This window comes from Amblyomma maculatum, chromosome 8 (genome assembly GCF_055883805.1).
Source record: "Amblyomma maculatum isolate TAMU_Amacu chromosome 8, ASM5588380v1, whole genome shotgun sequence".
NCBI lineage: Eukaryota > Metazoa > Arthropoda > Arachnida > Ixodida > Ixodidae > Amblyomma > Amblyomma maculatum.
The window spans coordinates 83,503,469-83,523,468 of record NC_139351.1 but is presented as its reverse complement, the minus strand read 5'-3'; the positions used below and the strand labels follow the sequence as shown (position 1 = coordinate 83,523,468).

The 20,000-nt window shown below is 47.1% G+C and overlaps 1 protein-coding gene across 15 annotated transcripts in view; it reads right to left on the bottom strand.

Annotated features, from left to right (window-relative positions):
- Positions 1–13,295, bottom strand: part of LOC146181662 (uncharacterized) — a 41,436-nt gene extending 28,141 nt beyond the window's left edge. The window contains exon 1 of one of the 15 annotated variants that reach the window (XR_014700262.1): positions 13,159–13,287. Coding sequence is in view for 9 of the 15 variants with exons in the window: in XM_084576672.1 (XP_084432798.1) it covers positions 13,159–13,254 (96 nt within the window). In the remaining 6 variants the exon portion in view is untranslated. Of the gene's footprint in view, positions 1–12,680; positions 13,001–13,158 lie in introns of those variants that run through there. The other 14 variants (XR_014700259.1, XR_014700264.1, XR_014700261.1 and 11 more) reach the window with 14 other exon arrangements.
- Between the last annotated feature and the right edge of the window lie 6,705 nt (positions 13,296–20,000).

Below are 20,000 nucleotides of genomic sequence, written 5' to 3'. Positions count from 1 at the left end.
CCGCTATAGCCATCGCGATAGTCTCTTCCACTGCCACCCTTATCCTCAGCGATTCTAAAACTGCCATACAAAATTTCGCCCGAGGCCAGCTACATGCTGCCTCTCACAAAATCTTAACTACCAACGTTCAAACACCCCCACCCATAGACCTTGTCTGGGTACCAGCCCATTCGGGCAACCCGGGTAACGAAGCAGCAAATTCTGCTGCTCGAGCATACGTCGACCGAGCAACAGATACCGAGGACCTAGGCAGTGCCAGAGATCGGTTGGTCACCTACAACGACATTACACTACACTACCGGTTTGAAAGACTTCACTGCCCTCCCCCACACCCCTCCTTGACTAAACCACAACAAATAACATGGAGACACCTTCAAGACCGCACCTTTTCCTCCCCAGCACTGCTGGCACTCTCCTCCCCCTCTACTCATCAGTCCGAATGTTCCCTCTGCGAGGCCCCGAGAGCTACATTCGAACATATTATGTTCAGATGCCCGGAATTTCAACCACCGGCCGAATGGCTCCTTACGGACAACGAGGCTTGGGAGATCGCGGTCTCCAGCTCAGAACCGGTTCCAAAAAGGAGGCTGGTCGACTGGGCTGAAGCGGTCGCCGTCAGGCACTGCCTGCTGGCCACCACCCGTGATCAGGAGCCGGCCTAGCCCTTGTAACGAGTATCGGCTCCACAAAATAAAGTTTTTCACCACCACCAGAAAACAGAGAATAAAGAAAAGGAAGAGGGAAAGACACGCGCCGCAACAACAGCCGTCGTCCATCACCGAAGCGGTGGCGGGTGCAATGACGGCCTACAACAGATAAAAATTCAGTGGCAGGCTGGCCCCCGCCGCAAGCGGCGGTGACCTCCCTGCCCCAGCCCCATGCACTAGTGACGACAGGCGGGTCGTGACCGGACCGCTGGCCCCTCTGTTCTTTTCTGTTCTTTTGTTCTTTTTGTACACCGGGTTGAGCGCGCTGTCTCGACCTCGCGGGGGCAGGTGAGACGCTCATTCAATGCAAGCGCCCAATGGAAGGACGTGACCCTAGGAGTTTTGCCTTTCCTTTTTTGTGAGAAAGTTTAGTTCTATTAAAGTGGCAGGGGGAGCTGGACGTCGGAAACAACAAATCCGGTTGATGTTTTGTGGTGATTGGTCGTTGCGAAAATTAGGGCTGGACCTAAGGGGGTTAAGAGCAAGCCCGAGGGCCCAGTCCAGCGTTCCGAAGTAGGTTTTGATGCTCGGCATCGTCGGCTATGCCGAGGTGAAAATATTTCCCTTTTAGCCGGTTCGAACCTGTATCTCTGCTGAAAATGTTGTAAAGATTTGGTGTGTATAAAATTCAGTTTTCTTCTCGTCAACTCCTGCCCTCAAGTCTTCGCTCATACCGTCTACGACGGGGCGTCTCTGGCGCAAGGAACTTCCGCTGCAACACGGTATACCGTCTCTGACGGCGCACCCCTTGCGCACAGGGCTAAAGAACCACCAACGGAACTTTGAGAAAGCACCACAATTGCATTCTTAAGACACGATTACACTACTACAGACATATTTCGGGTTAGTTTTGAGCGTATGGCTGTACTTTTTACATTTCTGAGTGGCCGCCGGGTCAGAGGTAGTGCGCTCCCGACCTGTTAGCCGGCGGGTGTGACGTCACAACTACCCTCAGCAACGTCATGGCCTCGCGATCCCACCGCCGCCGTCCCCGCACCTGAAGTTGGTTGACCGGCTACACGCAGTGTCTGTGGAATTGTGGAATACCGCATACAAGGGAGGTCGAGGTAGTGGTGGTGGTGACAAACGTTTATTGATTTAAAAGGGGTGGGCGTATGCATCGGCCGGATCTATATATTTCTACGCAGGGAGCGTATTGCGGGCAATTGTTTGCGATTGCGCCCTGGGAGGGAACGATGAATTGTGCGCAGGAACATCAGCATCAAAACATTACCGACGATTACAGTACTTCCTAATGCAAAATTTGAGCGCAGCAAATGAGCTGTTTCACCTTTTCGACAGATTGAGGCAAAGAAATCGAGCAACACATGTATGCGCTATGACAGAATTTTTTCTCTGGCAGCTCGTTTAGCAGCAGCAGCAGCAGCAGACGGAGGACTTCCACCGGTCGTCTCGCTCATGGCTCAGAAAGTCTGGCAGATAATTTCGCAGTGGCGAACGGCAGCCATATACAAATCCGTGGGCGGTGCAAATATACAGATCCGCCGCCACCGATCTGGCTCTCTGATTGCCACCGCACAGGGGTTGCAATGGAGGAGGAGCGAAGAAAGGAATTAAGATCGAGCCGGCGCTTTGACAACCGGAGACTCGCAGGAAGAGCGGGGAGGGGGGCGGCGTGTACACCCAGCGGCAAACGATGGGGGCAGAAGCGCGCGCAGCAAGCGGACAACGCGATAAAGGGAGGAGGGAAGAGATAGCAGCGACTGACTGATGCTGCTGACGCCGATAGTGAGTCAACCCCAGCTGCGGAGTTGGTTTCAGGGACAACGCCGCCGATGCCGACGCAAACAATATGATACCCTCGCTTCCGCAGCGCCAAGAACCAGGTCTAGCCGTGGGAAGGTGGTCACGTATTCGTCGACGTGCCGGGCCTACGTGAATGAATGAATGAATGAAAAACTTTATTTACACAAAGGGAATTCTCCCGGCGTTGGTGGGGCCCTCAGTCCAAGGACCCAGTGGCCTTTGCCGTCTTGCGCGCTCTGTCAATCAGCTTGAGCTGGTTGTCAGGCGTCGAGCAGGACAGCGCAGCCTCCCACTGCTCCGGTGTTGGTGTGGTGTTTATTGGTGCTACCTGTGTTTTTTGACAGGCCCATGTGACATGGTAGAGTGTAGGGGGTTCTCCGCATAGTGGGCATTTATTTTCATTAGTAGTGAGGTGGATTTTACTGAGTAGACTCAGATTGGGGTATGTGTTAGTCTGTAGCTGTCTCCAGGCAACCGACTGCTCTCTATTGAGGTCTTCGTGGGGAGGTGGATAGATCCTCCTTAAGGCTCTTTGATGTTCAAGGATGGCTCCATAGCGTCTAGTGACTGCGTCCGGTTCCGCGTCGTTGTGCGCTCCCCGGTTGGCGTATGCTCGGGCATTGGCGTCGGCACGTTGGTTACCTTTGACAGTCCCATGGCCTGGTGTCCACGTTATGAAGCATCTCGAAAAGGTGATTTTTCTTGCCTTGAGTATGCGGATGGTCAGAGTGGATATGCGTCCGCTGCTATACCTTCTGCTAGCTCCTTGCGAGTCCGTAATTATTTTTGTGGTAGCCTCCTCACCCTGGTGGGTGATAGCGAGAGCGATTGCCGCTTCCTCAGCCTCGAGAATGTTGTTGCTCTTGATCGAGGCGCAGTTGACTTCTTTAAACTGGTGATCAACCACACTGTCTACCGCTCCGCGTTGTTCTTTGTATGTGGTCGCGTCGACGTACAATATGTTTTTTTTTTCCCTGCGAGGCTTCTTTCGTGGGCCTCGGATCTTGCCTCTCTTCTGGCCTTGTGTATTTTCGGATGCATGTTTTTCGGAATCGGGTTGACCATAATGATCTCTCTTATTTCTTTCTGTATGCTGCCCATGCTGTTTATTTCTCTGCAAGCATCTCTCATGCCCAATATATTTAGCGTGTTCCTTCCCGTTTGCGTCTGCATGAGTCTTATTTGCTGCGCTAGAAGGTGGGCCTCGATGTGCTCTTGCACTGTGTTGTTTATGCCCAGTTTATTGAATTTTTCGGTCGAGGTGTCGACCGCTAGTCCAAGAGCGCATTTGTAGGCTTTCCTCAGGATTGCCTCCAGTTGTTCTTTTTCCTGTTCGAACGAAATTTGGTAGGGGACGCCATATATAATTCGGCTTACAACGAGGGCCTATACTAGCCTACATGTGTCCTCCTCGGACATGCCTCGTCTTCTGTCGGAGATTCTTGCTATCATTCGCGTGATCTTCTTTTCCCCTATGTAGATGTCTATGGAGTTGTGCAGATCGTACCCTCTTCTGTGGACTCTGAGCACCTCAGATTTCTCCGGAGAACATTTCTATGCTGATGACATCACGATCTGGGTGACCAGGGGATCCTTAGGAGAAAAGCAAGACTGTCTGCAGAGAGCAGCAGACGCTGTCATACGCCTACGTGAAATAACCGGCGCGTCGGCAACCGAAGAGCGCCCTATCCGCCACACAGGAACAGGGGGGGGGGGGGGACCCTCCCCTCCTCTTTCTGCATGGCGGCGACGGCGTTCTACGCAGTCACGTTATCTTGACTCTCTAGCGGCGTCAGCGGCATCCAGCGGTATCAGTCGGTCGCTGCTAGCGCTGGGGGGGGGGGGGGGGGGTGAAAGGGGGCGGAGCTGGTTACGAGGCCAACGACGACGCCGACGCGAAACCTAGGAACGGACGCCAAAGAGCTGCGCTCTAAAACATGAAAACACACGTATGTCCGTGCGCTTGTTGAGTGCCACGGGGGAAGGAAACATAAACAGTCGCGACCGCTCGCGATGGAGGTGGCGAGGGAGGCAGATAGTTGTGACGTGATATCCGGTTTTTTCAGAGCTATCACAGGAGCCCGCTAGGTGCGATGATCATGAATATTCAATAAAATACTTACTTTCCGCTCAATAATGTTCATAAATTGGATTGTTTTGTCGCTCCTAATGCGATATCTGCCATCTGCGCTGGAAATCTCGGCGGCAATTTTTTTATTCAGTATAACTTTATTTGCGTAAATGCTCAACGAAGCGTTGAACAAAACCTGCTCGGTTAGTTAATATTACGAAACGCGACACTGAATCAAACATGAGGAAATGTGTAAATCAGCCTGTCCTCAGTATTTTACACCGTAGATCGTTTCTTGGCGTTTACCTTAATCTAATATTTCTACTGCATCATTGCAAGAGTGTATTTGGCACAACACATTCGTGCCCTACGTCGCGTCAGATGCTGCTAACAGTGCATGGGTAGTGGTCTCCACGGTTTTGTGCTTTCGATCCGGCATATGTTTCGTGACACTGGTGAAACGTTATACGCATGCTGGCAATTTGCCTTGCCAGCTGCACATTACTCACTCATATGAATGCGCACCACAATTTCGGACAAGTTGAAGTAATCCTGAATTCTATTTAGCGCATACGTTCGAGGGAAATAACGCACAAATAGCAAGGCTATTAGCTTACGTATAGCTATATTACGCAATAAATAGTATTTGTAAAGTAACGAACGTACTTCATAAATATGGAATATGTTATTCTATAGTATGTTTTCTTCACAGTCATGAGTGCACTTTCCCGTGAAATAAAATCCGCGAGTTCAAATTTTGCAGACCAAGAGCATCCGCTCGGTGCATTTGTTTGACTACAGGGGTTTGTCCAATTTAATGTTCAAGTAAACTTGTCTGCCCTGTTTCCTCTCCAAACAATACTACTTCACTTGGTTAAAGCTCCGAACGGAACATAATCTGTCCATTTTGAACTGCAAACCGGATGTATAGGCTCCATACCGCCTCGATCTGTCTGGATTAATATCCAGACCGGATACGGACTGTCGAATTTGATAGTAATATCTTGCGTTCCTTCGGGATTCACATCTTACTCGACATGGTCTGTCCGTTTTCAACTCCACACCTCACTAGTGTGTGCGATTTCCGCGCTGTATTTTAATTCTAAACACCTGTTTGAGCTTAATGTATCTACTAAGGGCCAAGAAACGTTTAACCGGGATACGATTTTCCAAATAGGCCTTTTCTTGATGTAATACATAATGCTTAGATTCGTGAATGCATGTAGAACGCATTTTGCATATGATTTCTATAGGGTTGAATGCGCCAGTACTGAAAATACACAGGAAGATCATTGAGGGTGAGGCTCTAGGAGTATTCGTTATTGATATAAGCCTACTCTCTAAGTCCAAACCATTTCACTTTCTTTCCTATTACAAACGACGTCTTGTCAAGCAAATTCTATACAAATGCTTTCTATGAACAAGTGGGAAACGTGTTACGATTCTTATTGGCATCAATGAAACGATAAACAAACATGTCTTTTATTTGAAGTTTCTTTTATTTTGAACATTTTTATTTCAAAAATAAAAATTATAAATAATAATTAGTTAACAGGAAAGGAAAGGCGCAGTATCTGTCACACTTGTTCTGTGGACACCTGAACCCCACAGTAAGGGTGGAGAGGAACGTGGAAGGGAAAGTGGAACGAGAAAAAGGGGTGCCGGTAGGATGGATGGAAACAACATTATTTATTAAAAAAAAGTCTTCCAGGGTGGTCCCCTACTAGTACAGGAGTCCACGGGCTTTTGCTTCACATAGAGCCCGATCTACCAGCCATTTCTGACCGGCGGGTTGAGCTGTCCGCAAAGCAGCCTCCCAGGAAGAAAAGGTGGGACGGGGGATGGGGGGCACTGCCTGGGGGGAAGGAAATTCCCACAGGTAGTGGAAAAGTGAGGATTTGGGTTCGCCACAGGTGTCGCAGTGAGGGGGCAAGCCAGGGTGAAGGCATGAGAGACGGTAGGGGGACATCAAACAACCCGTCCGCAATTGTCGCCATGTAGCCGGTAGTGGAAGGCCGCGGAGTAATTCCGACCACCTGGGGATCTTTAACGTGCACTGACACCGTACAGCACACAGCCAGATATTTTGAAATTGTATTGCAAAAAACACAACTTCAAAATGTCTGGTCGGCTAACAAGTTTCTCTGTCGTTGAGCTTCCGGTGGCAGCGGAATACAACCTCGCAGAACCAGAATCCCGAGTTCGACACTCAGCCTCTAAGCCGTGCTGACACATTTTTGTGCGGCATCGATAATAAATTCTAAATTGGTTCACAGGAAGGGAAAGGCGCAGTAACTGTCACACTTGCTCTGTGGACACCCGAACCGCGCCGTAAGGGAAGGGAGGAAGGTGGGAATGAAAGTGGAAAGAGAGAAAGAGGAGCCGTAGTGAAGGGCTACGGAGTAATTTCGACCACCTGGGGATCTTTAACGTGAATAATAATTGGTTCAAAGGAAAGGAAGGCGCAGTGTCTGTCACACTTGCTCTGTGGACACCTGACACCCGCGCCATAAGGGAAGGGAGGCAGGTTGGAGCGAACGTGGACAGAGAGAAAGGGGAGCCGTAGTACAGAGCTAAGGAGTAGTTTCGACCACCTGGGGATCTTTAACGTGCGCTGACAACGCACAGCACACGAACGCCACTTAGGTTCGCCTCCATCGAAACGCAGCCGCTGCGGTCGGGATAAAGTGGAGCTTGATTGATTGAATGTCCTTTATTGAATAGAAAGGCTCCTGGCCATGGATGATGGAGCTTTATATCTGTGTTTCTTCTATTAAACTCCGCCAACCTACACCGCGGTTCTCCTGAGCAGGTTTTCTCTGGCGAGTGATGTTGACACTACAATCACGGCACAATTTGCATCTCCCATCAAATAAGGTAAAGAACACTAAACAAACAATACAAAGCTTTGCTAAGCTAAACCTCTGAAATGTTTTCGAGCGAAGTTGATATTTAAATAGAGTTGACATTTTGTCGGCTTAGCTGCGTCATTGAAATCACTAGCAACGTACTAACAATGGCAGTAAGATGGCTACAAATCTCACAAGCGAAAGATCAAATTCTAGGGACTGTTCAAATTTCCAAATGCTGTTCCTGTCACCATTTGTAAACGAAATGATAAATGGTGCAATTTATCTTAACTCATATTCATTTGAATATGCTAAATAAAAGCAGTGTATGCGTTTTAACGTATTTAAATTTTTTGGCAGTCCTTCAGCTACGTGGGTATTAATTAGTTTCTACATTGTTGCACAAAATCTAATAATCTCGAATTAAATGTTCATAAAACCGTACGTGGTCTTCATATTCGTGTCTAATAACTTGCCCGAAACGAAAGCGTTTCTCTACCATAATCCATAAAACAACTCCTTTTCATTAAAATGGATGATAGATATATTCGAGGCCGGCACATATCACTCTTATTTAAAGAGCAACTGCGGCGATATTTCGATGCTCACAAATTTTAACAAAATTTGCGTCATATTTTGTTCTCAATCTCAAGATTGCGTGCTCCAGTAAGTACAGTTGAGGACGCTTCAATTTTCCTACAAAGAAATTTTAAAGATAGCGCTCCAGGACTCACATCTTGCACGGCCAGACATGAAAATTTTGCGGCCAGCACTGTGCTTGATGACGTCATAGTCGTGCAAGGGTTGTTGTGGCGTCGCCTGAAAGGTAGTATGGGGTGCTACTGGCGCGGGACAGTAGGCGGCGGCGCTGCTCTAAAACGGCCTGGCACGACGCAGGCATGGCCACCAACTTGCCTGAAAACGGCATGCATATCATGGAATCTCTGATGTATGCCATTTGCAAGCAAGCTGGCAGCCATGTCTGCATCGTGCAAGGCAGTTTCTGAGCAGTGCCACCGCCGTCCTCCCCCGTGCCAGTATCACGGCCTACGGCATGGAATCCCTGCCCCTCTGGGGTGGTGCAGTATCCATGGTTTCGGTTTGGTTTGGTTGGAACCAAACCAAACCAACCAACCATGGCTTCCTCTCATTGGTAATGAGGTTAAAGGGCTTACATATGGGCATGATCTTGCGTTTACTTGCACTGACAAACCAAGCATAGGAAACGTTATATCCAGCACAGAACAATTTGGCATTGTTTCGGAGCTCAGATGAATCACTCCAAGAGTTCCGGTCTCTGGTTTGGTTCGTGGGGCTCAACTCCGCCCCTATATGCAGGCGTTGAATGGTCATGTGTGCCCCTTAAGTATCTCGGTGTTCCACTGCATGCATTTAGGTCAAGTGGAAATTACTGGAAATAGCGAGTTCCAGTCGTCCAGCGTTATGCTAACGCATTTGTCCCCTATCGGCTCTCAATCTTCCGTAGGGCTCAGGTCTGCAACATGTTTTTGGCGACAAAACTTTATTACGTGCTTCAGGTCTTCCACTGTGCTAGACATTATATCCAGCGGTTTCACAGAATATTTCACAGAAGAACCAATTATTATTATCATGGAATCCCTGTCTTGTAGTTTCAGCTGATACATTAATGCATTCCCTTGCATCCATGGACGGTACCGAGTCTGGTGTTGTTGGCTGCACGATTTATTCCACAAAAGCAACACAGTGATTTCCGACTGATTTCACGAGAAAAAAAAGGAGCTTCACAAATAATTGTAACCTGCGATCCGGCGTCTCATTTCATCCGAGAACGCATGTATGCTCCGAGCATTTCAAGCGGGACAGCTATCACCAGAGGCTTGTTCTGATACAGGAGTTTGGTCTCACAAGTTCTAGGTGATGGTTGAAATCTGATTCTGTGTCGACAATTTTACCGCTACACGATATAAGCTTTAGCACCCACCGCAGTCCGCCGGTGGCCGCAAGGCGAGCCTCAGTCAGAAAAAGCATGCTAAAACTTTTAATCTGTGAACTAATATGCGACTGGACAAATGTGAAAACACCCTTACTGAGCATTGCTGATCTGCATCGATATTCTGGTGATAACTGCGATAAAGCTACTTTTCGCTCGCAGCACAAAACTGGCGATGCGTGGCTGAGCTCATCCGATCTCGTACTCCTGGTTGGTTGGTTTGTGGGGTTTAACGTCCCAAAGCAACTCAGGCTATGAGAGACGCCGTAGTGAAGGACTCCGGAAATTTCGACCACCTGGGGTTCTTTAACGTGCACTGACATCGCACAGCACACGGGCGCCTTGCTTTTCGCCTGCACCGAAAAGCTGCCGCCGAGGCCGGGATTCGATCCCGCGTCCTTGGGAACAGTAGTCGAGCGCCGTAACCACTGCGCCACCCAGGCGGGTAGATCTCGTACTCCTGCTCCGCTTCAAAAGCTTCTGCGAAATTACATCTTTTACTCTGAGACAGCATGTTTGACGTAAGGCTATTTCACGAAGACACTATTGATCGATTTGCTCATCGATTCCGAAGCACCGTTCTATGCGGCTTCGGTGTGAACCAGTTCAGGCCTAGCGACAACTATGGCGCAGCGCACGGCCACAGTGCAGTTGTCCACCGCTCTCGCGGGTAGCAACGCTGCGGTATGCATTCAATGCGGCAAGTCTTGCAAATTTTTCACATGATTTCTTGATGCGGCTGGGGGCGATAATATTTTGGATGTACCGCTTAACATATAAGATAGGATAAATATTTACTTCCAGTGGACATGATAGAGACGAGGTAAATAGCCGCTTTTTGCAGCTTCCCGCCGATCAAAAGATCCCGCGATGTGATCTGTCGGAGGTTGCAGCCGTCGGACGGCCCACTAGGCAATGCCTATATGACTTGCTCTCGAAACTTACGTTTTCGAAGTGTACGTAGTTGAAACCGCATGGCCAGCATGTGGGCTTTAAAATTTTGTACCCAACCTCTGCGCACCTCCGTTACCTTTCCTTCAACAAACGCCGACACCGCCACTGCTCTTTGTAATGGATAGTCTGGAGAGGCAGATTGCTTACGTGTGGCATGAAAGACATCAACATGAATTTTAAAGTTGCTTTCGCTCAGAGCACAAGCATTTCTGCGAAATATCGAAGCCCTGTAATAATTTATGTACGTCCGATGTTTCCCATCGCGTGATTGCCATTATTTGCAAAATGCATTAGTTTTGGGCGTGTAGCAGTGCGCAGAAAAAAATTACATTAAATTGAAATAATGCCATTCGAAGAAATTGACGTCAACTGTACCATGGATATTGCTATAGCGACAATAAGCTCACTCGCCGCGAGGCCGGAATCGAGGAAAAAAAATGCAAATTTCATATTAACAATCGGTCGCCCTCATACATGCTGGCCACTTGCATCGGGCTTTGTCATAAATTACTTACAGATTCTAGGTAATCAATGATTCATAAACCAATAACTTAGATGCAATTAGGATCGTTCACTCGGTCTGCCCTCATTGGCCATGCATGCCAAATATTGCTTACGCTTTTGCAATTGAATTTGAATGTCTTGTCCTCGCTCTCACTTCCCGATGAAACCGAGGGTGACTTACCGACATTGAAGTTTTTTGCTTATTGAAAATTATGCTTGCATATTGTAAAAAAATGGAAGCGGGTACTGTGGTGACAGATATCAGCATTATAAATAAATCAACTCAGCACGGACGACAAAAGGGGGTTGGCTTAGATCAGCTACGCCAGGATATACGTAGCGAAGGGAATGTTTCCCACTTCGAGCGCGTTGTCATGTATGTTCAGCATTTGGAGACATTGGATATACACATGTTTTATTCATTTTGCTTAACAGACACGAAGACTGCTCGATGATCTGTGAAATAGCATGCAGCAATTTCTATTTCAATACTACAGTATTGCGATTTGGCAGCATCTCTAAACGAAAAGTCGCCCACATTGGATTACTCACCGCTGTCAAGTCCATTTGGAGCCACAGTCTCAAAGTCTGCATCAAATGTCTGGTTCGCAGATGCACTTTTGGAAACTCGAATAGAGTGATCAATGACACGACGTACCTTCAGATCCACTTCTTTTGGTTCCCGTTGACTGGACTCTTCCATACGCCCCATCTCGGCGGTTATGCTCCGTCTATTACGCTCGTCATTGTTCTGCACCCCCCCCCCCCTTATGCCACGTCACCTGCGCCACTTTGGCCCTTTGGACCAAATGCACACCTAATAGTAAAATGCTTTGTCAGGAATCCCAACATTCTTTTTAAGCTACGGCTTCACAGAGATAGCTGCGGCGGTATTCGCGTACGCCGGAGTTTGAACTTCAGCCGACCTTCAGTCATGTGACTAGAGGACGCGTGGCCTGATCACCAGTCGCTTTTTCTTCCACATGGCACAAACGCTTATTCGCGTTTGGCAAACTACATTCGTACCACTACATATCTTCACAAATGTACAATGGCACCTGACACAATACCCCAGAGCCTTCCAGTCCACTGAATACCCTTTTCCTCCAGTGCCACCACTTCCCATCGGGTTCTTCTCTTGAGGCCTCTACTTTCTAAATGCCTTCGACACCTTCTAGTCATCAAGACCAAGTTGTGGTGTCCTTGAGGTCTACAGATTTCCAATGAGAAGTCGCGCGCTTTAGTTTTGTCTACTTAGGTTTAGCTGTGTTAAACCTTTCCCAAATTTGCTTAAAACTTCCTGCACTTGAATCTTTGGTAAGAGATTGAAAAGAGCTAAAACCGCCACTACTAAATAGATTTAGGTTCCAAGCTCAGTTCTTCCTGTATTAAGAGCCTCAGAAATGCTCTGTCTTTTCGCAATGTGCTAATCATTTATATGTTAAAAAACCGCGATTCTATGTTTAGTTCATAAAGCTTTGTGGATGCCAGTTAGACCGCATCATTTTATTCAGGCTATCAAGAAGGCGCAGTCACTTTGCAGGCTAAAGCCTACCGTGATCGGTTGAGAGTCATTTGGCATAGGCAGGAGTAAATTTAAACGCCTCTAAACAATGCAATTAAGGCGAAAATTAAAGAGAATTTATTGATTGCCTCCTAGAACAGAATATTATCGCTTTGACTGGGAATTTTATTTAAAAACAGATCACTGAGATGTTCGCACTAAGTTCTTATTTCCATAAAGTCCTACTGGCTATCCCGAGAAGATAACGTGCAAAATAAAGGATATTTAAGGTGACAGTGAGGCCGGATGAGCGGCACATCACGTGTCTGAGATAATAAAAGCCACTGCTTACTGTGGCGCTCTTGCCGTCGAAATTATGCTTGCGTGCTGGGCGAAGAGCAAGCAGCTTGCCACGTAGGAAATTATAAGGAGTACCATAGTTGATGACGTTTCCTTCGCAACTCCAAGCCGTGATTAAAAGTTTTCATCAGAATCATAAACCGATACGGTAACTAATGTATCCGCAATTAGGAACTGGAACGGCTTCAAAAAATTCGTTACATAAATTTTGTTAATTCAAAGATTATACCTAATTTATAACGTGCGCCCGTTTATATGAGCATCAGCTAACGTGTCACACATAGACCAGAGAATCTGTGTGGCGATGGTAGATAATTTACACATGTAAAGTAATATAGAATATTCCCGTGAAGTTCAGAGTTAGTATGAATATTATAGTCAAATTTTGTTGCTTTAGCGTGGTTTCCGCTATATGAACTGTTTTTTTAAAACGCATGCATTGAATTGCAACAGTAAAATCTCCGGCTTACTCTGAGGTATTGATCACTGCCGACAAGATACACAGAAACAAAACTGTAGACTTCATGTTGACAAATTTTATGCCTGCCTTCACCCAATAATTTCATGTGGTAGCAAATATTGTCATGCTGTAGATTTACCTCTTCTTATATGCAGAAGATATGGCTTCGTATTGGTATTGCGCATTTAATTTCCTATCTCCGCAAAGATAACTTCTTGCAATAGATTTATTTCTGCTTCGCAAGTCCCAATTACTGTCGCTGCTTTCAATGCATCACTTAAAATTCAAAACTGGGCATCTACAAATTATTTCCATTACACTAGAGCTCCTCAAAATCTAATGCACTTGCATCACGCCACACATAATTAGTATATATTATCACGACCTAAGACCTTCCGGAAGAATTTGTTCATGGCGTTAGAATTTAAAGAAAACATCATAAGATATGGTATCAATGCTAACGTGTGCTAAAAATGATCTTTTAGCCCACTGGCATTCACGCATTGACAGCTCTAAAGCCGGATGGAATATTCGCCCGAGCTTGTAATTATTTCGCTTTTAGGGATAAGAATTTATGGGTGGCTGCAGCAGCAAGACAGACTTCTGAATTTTAATTGCATCAGGAGGTTTTAGTGAGAAATTTCTAACAATTCTCTTAGAATGTTTATTTTGCTATATTCTAAGGGTATGTTCTCTTCTGACGCGAGTATTGAATGTTGTGCAAACAAATTGTAACTAGGATGTAATGAACAAGAAATGTTCCAGTGTAGTCAAACATAGAGACTGTACCGTGACCTACACATTAAAATAATGTTTCGTACGTAAATTACTTAACACTGAAGGGTTAACATATGTGAATTACGAGGAGTGAAATATGTAGTTGTGGATAGTCTTTAAAACATCTGGACGCAGCATTGATACCATTGTGCCAATAAGAAGGAGTTATTCATGATACTTATTTTAAATCGCCACATGGCAAGCTGCTTGCTCTTGTCCTTCGCCCAGCGCCCCGCATAGTCTCGACAGAAAGAACGCTCCAGTAGGCACTGATTTTGTTCTGTGAGACACGTAGCGTTCCTCTCAAGAAGACTTACGCTCACCTATATCTAGTTATTCAGCGAATTACCTGGTGAGGCTTTTGCATACGTGTTTATGCAAACACAAAAACTCAGCTACAACTTTGCAGTTGTTTGGGTTTAACTAAAATCAACACTCACTGAGGTGCTACTGTGTTCTAGAAGCTAATTATTAAATTTCAACCCATTTACCACTTGAGTAGTAATGTTTGAAGAAACTAAATATACTCGAGCTTAACCAAGAAGATCCCAAACGCTGTTTGTACGCTTTCGGTTGCTAAGTCACTCTATTTTTTTAGATATTGGCTACTGTCAGCTGTGTAAACTTTTATTCAGTTTGGTTCATCAACGAAACGCGTAAAATTGTGGTTGTCTTAATATATAAATCAATAAACATTATGAAAGGCCACGAGCATTGTTAATGCATCTAGGAAAAAAAGTAGGCCCTGATTGTAGAACCGAACGGAAAGATTACTGTTGCAAAGTTTCATTTTTTAAATCGCTTGCCAGGCAACAAGTGGAAGAAATTGCAAGTGAATGAAATTTGAGCTTCTGTAAGCAAATAATTTACAGAGAGGGCTGGCCGGCGGACTTAGTTCTCTCTAGCGGCATCCGTCGTCATATCCAAGTGGCGCAGACCACGCGGTCTGACCATAGTGCTTCATAAGTAGGCGTCTCTAAATCCAATATACATTTTGTTTCGATCTTATGACGGGTTGACACTCAAAAATATGCCTTGCTGCAACAACGCACGGCCCTACATATCGCCATGGCGGCATTAAGCTCTGAATATTATATGCTAATATGAAAAATTCTTCAAGAATTACATAAACAAATAAAATTCTCCACGCAAAGAAAGTTGAATGCAACGTGTACTTTCTGGAGGGTTGAAAATTTTTCGTGATCACGGTGAGAATTAAATAATAATAAAATAAGAGCTCTCATAGTAAGCCGCCTCGCCCTGAAGAAAACGGGTTTGGTACTAAGGAGTCTACTCCAATACAAAGGGAGGCGCTACCTAACACTAAAAGTAACAGCTTTTAAGCCAAGCTGCAAGATTCGCGGAAATGTTTTCTGAAGACACGGGGATGGTTGAAATCAATTTCCCTCATTCACTTCCACACTTCCACATTCACTTCGAAGCAGGTGAACCTATATAGGGCCAAAGCTTTGGCCCTATGTAGCGCGCAAAAACGCATCCTGCTAGAATCAGCTCGCGCACTTCATCAGGAAAAATTAGGCGATTAGTTGCACTAGTTACTTCTGAGGTGATCAAGTACATGCTATCCCTCTTGGAAACTTATATGTTTCTCCAAGACAAAACCTCGGAATTTAGAGCAATACGCCCTAAAAAACCGGGCATATTCTAGTTCAATAACTATGTGTACTAGTGCAAAAATGCATTACACTTTTGCTCCCGATCCTACTGTCTGGTTTTAGTAATGGAAGTGCCTACGCACAAGAACAACTTCAGAGGAGTATGTCCATCACAGCAACGCTTCTGCTATCTTTCTCGCTTCAGGATGCTTGCACTAACACCCTTATATATCTACTGTAAGGGTGCGTTGAAGCTCAGGTCGGTGTTCGGGTCAACCGTTTAACTAGCGCGTCAGTCTCTTGCGTCTTCGTCTTTTGTCTGCCGTCTTCTTTTTCAGCACGCGCCTTCCGACATACGCTCGTCGTCTTTGTCACTGTCGACAATCACCGAGCGTTGGTGTGACACTACAATTATCCCCGGGAGAAAAAAGAGGCATCCTGCCGACTCATGGTGTGGACACAACAGGCGGGTCGTAACAGGGCTTGAGGCGGTCAACGTGCACTGTTTCACGCCCGCGGCGACGCATATCCGGTGTCGGTACAAGCGGTTCTATAACGTAGTTCACCGGAAAGGTCTGGCAAATAACCCGATATGGGCCATGGTATTTGGACGCTAGTTTGGTAGAGAGGCCGGAAGGGGTAGCAGGAACCCAAAGCCACACGAGGGAGTCTGTGCTGTATGAAGGAGCTGGACAAGACGGTGCGCGAAGGAACTGCTGGTGACCTTGGTTCTGGGTTGTAAATGAGCGGGCCAACTGGCGACATTCTTCTGCATATGCTGTTGCTTGAGAGACGGTGGTCGCTTCGGAGGTGTCAGGGCGATAAGGAAGTATCGTGTCCATAGTTGAGGTGGGTTCACGGCCGTATAGAAGGAAAAAGGGGGGGAAGCCGGTCGTGCTTTGTATGGCAGTATTATAAGCGTACGTGACGAATGGGAGAAGCCGGTCCCAGTTTGAGTGGTCGGACGCGACATACATGGCCAGCATGTCACTTAAGGTACGGTTAAAACGTTCCGTCATGCCATTGGTCTGCGGATGGTAGGCCGAGGTAGAACGGTGGACAATGCGGCACTGCTGAAGAAGGGCTTCAATGGTCTCGGAAAGAAAAACACGGCCACGGTCACTGAGCAATTCTTTAGGTGAACCGTGGCGCAGAACGAGATGGTGCAGGACGAAAGACGCAACGTCTGGCGCCGACGCAGAAGGTAAGGAAGATGTTTCTGCGTAGCGGGTAAGGTGGTCAACAGCGACGATGACCCAACGGTTACCAGCTGGAGTGACTGGTAGTGGCCCGTAAAGATCAATACCAACACGATCGAATGGTCGGCTGGGGCAGGGCAAGGGCTGCATCGGAACGCTGGAGTGGTGTGGAGGGTTTTTGCGGCGTTGGCATTGCTGGCATGCGCGAACGTAATGACGCACAAAGCGGTACATACCCTGCCAGTAATAGCGGAGGCGAAGACGAGTGTAAGTTTTCAACACTCCGGCGTGGGCACACTGAGGATCGGCGTGAAAAGCGGCGCATATTTCCGAACGGAGATGCCGAGGAATGACAAGCAGCCACTTTCGTCCGTCGGAGAGGTAATTTCGGCGGTAAAGCATGCCGTCGCGGATGGAAAAATGACGAGCTTTGCGGTGAAGCGTTCGTGAAGCTGGGCGCAGAGAAGGTGTAGACAAAAGCGTGAGAAGAGAAGCGATCCAAGGGTCTTGCCTTTGTTCATTGGGCATGTCGGCAATTTCTAGCGAAAATGAGTCACTTATGGTGATAGCTGTCGAGTCAGAGCCACATTGAAGAGGTGACCTAGACAGGGCGTCGGCATCAGAATGCTTACGGCCAGACCGGTAGGTGACCTGAATGTCGTACTCTTGTAAGCGGAGGGCCCAACGAGCAAGACGGCCGGATGGGTCTTTAAGGGTGGACAACCAGCAGAGTGCGTGATGGTCCGTAACAACAGAAAAGGGACGACCGTAGAGATATGGGCGGAACTTCCCAATGACCCAAATGATGGCCAAGCACTCCTTTTCGGTTACAGAATAATTCTTTTCGGCCTTTGTTAAGGTACGGCTGGCATAAGCAACAACGTACTCTGGGTTGCCGGGCTTTCGTTGTGCAAGGACAGCGCCGAGACCTACACCGCTGGCATCAGTGTGAATTTCGGTAGGCGCCGTAGGGTCAAAATGGCGGAGAATCGGAGGCGACACTAGAAGGCGCCGAAGTGTCGAAAAGGCCTCATCACAGTCGGATGTCCAAGACGAAAGAATGGCGTCACCGGCAAGGAGATCAGTCAGCGGCGAGATGATCGAAGCGAAATTGCGGACGAAGCGACGAAAATACGAGCACAGCCCGATAAAACTACGCAGCTCCTTTAGAGAAGTTGGGCGTGGAAACTAAGCTACTGCACGGAGTTTCGCAGGATCTGGACGAACACCGTCTTTCGAAACAACGTGTCCCAATATAGGAAGCTGGCGAGCCCCGAAGCAGCACTTTTTCAAATTTAGTTGCAGGCCGGCATCAGTCAAACACTGTAGCACACGCTCGAGACGGTCCAAATGTGACGCAAAATCTTTTGAAAACACGACAACATCGTCCAGGTAACAAAGACAGTCATGCCACTTGAGTCCGCAAAGAATTGTGTCCATCATGCGCTCAAAGGTGGCCGGCGCGTTGCACAATCCAAACGGCATGACGTTAAATTCATAGAGACCATCAGGTGTCACAAAGGCGGTTTTTGGGCGATCGTCAGCTGCCATGGGTACCTGCCAGTAGCCCGAGCGAAGATCCAGAGATGAAAAGAATTCGGCACCTTGAAGGCAATCGAGAGCGTCATCAATACGTGGCAGGGGGTATACGTCTTTCCGCGTTATCTTGTTCAAACGCCTGTAATCGACACAGAACCGTATAGAGCCATCCTTTTTCCTCACGAGAACAACTGGAGAAGCCCAAGGGCTGTGCGAAGGCTGGATGACGCCACGGTGAAGCATGTCATTAACGTGCTCAGTGATAACTTTACGTATGGTAGGGGAAGCGGTGGGATCAGCCGAGTGTGAAGTGGCGGTCTGGCTTGTTGCCTCAGGCATAGCGGATGGCGGAGCGAGTGTGCGGCTGCGAAGCTCCAGCGTGAGAGGAGGGAACGAAGAGCAGCCTCCACCAAATGTAAGGGTGCGTTGAAGCTCAGGTCGGTGTTCGGGTCGACCGTTTAACTAGCGCGTCAGTCTCTTGCGTCTTCGTCTTTTGTCTGCCGTCTTCTTTTTCAGCACGCGCCTTCCGACATACGCTCGTCGTCTTTGTCACTGTCGACAATCACCGAGCGTTGGTGTGACACTACACTACAAACTTTACAGCATCAATTTGAGAGTGCACCGTCCCTGTGCACTAGGAACGCGAAGTCAACGGTCAGGCAAACACTCCTGTTCTTCAGGCGCCGCGCACATCAAGATGAACGCAGGTTTCAGGTGTGCGTCTTAGCCTAGACGCTGCCGAACAAGCTGTAGTAATCTCGTTGCTCGCCTCACATCTTGGTACAATACACAAGAGTGGATAAATGATTTGGGGAAAATTACTTATGGATGTACCCCCAGAATTGCGTTATATTTGGGAGTTGTTTTAACGGTACGCCTACCTGCAGGAATATCACTATTTAGGTGCCCGGAGGGTACACCTATGGCAGCACATCGTCAATGCCAAAATAACCATCGCCTGCGAACTTCATGTGTTCACAAACTGATCTGTTGATAAATGATAATTGATCTGATCACAAAGGCTCTAGTATGCGAGCACTCTCGCATTACTCATGAATTGGAGCAGCTACTAAGCACCTTAATCGCAGAGATTGGCAGCTTCTGTGCCATTAAATCAATAGAACATGCAATGTTTTGAAGGCATGAGATATTTCACTCTATCCCTTTACACCTAATTATGCAAGCAGAGAAGGTCTTCTTCCCAGCATGAAAATGTGTACGTTTTGCCTCAGACGCGCTAGTAGACACTTCACCCGAGTCGGAAGTTCTTTCCTAATAGCTAAACTAGAGGCATCCTTGTATGACTATAACCGGAGTAGCTCCGATGGATCGGAACCCGTATGCTATTCAACAGTTTTGAACGTCCATAATTTGGCACAACCGGGTTAAGGGGAGAAATATGGGAGAGACCTTCGCCCTGCAGTGGGTATAGTCAGGCTGATGATGATGATGATGATGATGAGCCCTTTGTTAACGATCATTGCATGCTGGACAAACGGTGATATACCTGCTTCTTGGAAAGAATCAGTGGTGATACCTATTCAGAACAGCCCATTACACCTGTTTCCCTATTCTTCAACATACAACCTTTGTAGGGAGATGGGACGTGTGGCTTTACGTAGAGTTGAATAGAACACATACATTTACAAGGAAAAATCACGTTGAGTATAAAATTGCAAAAACAATGTTTATAAAAACATATAATATGTTCACAATTCCAG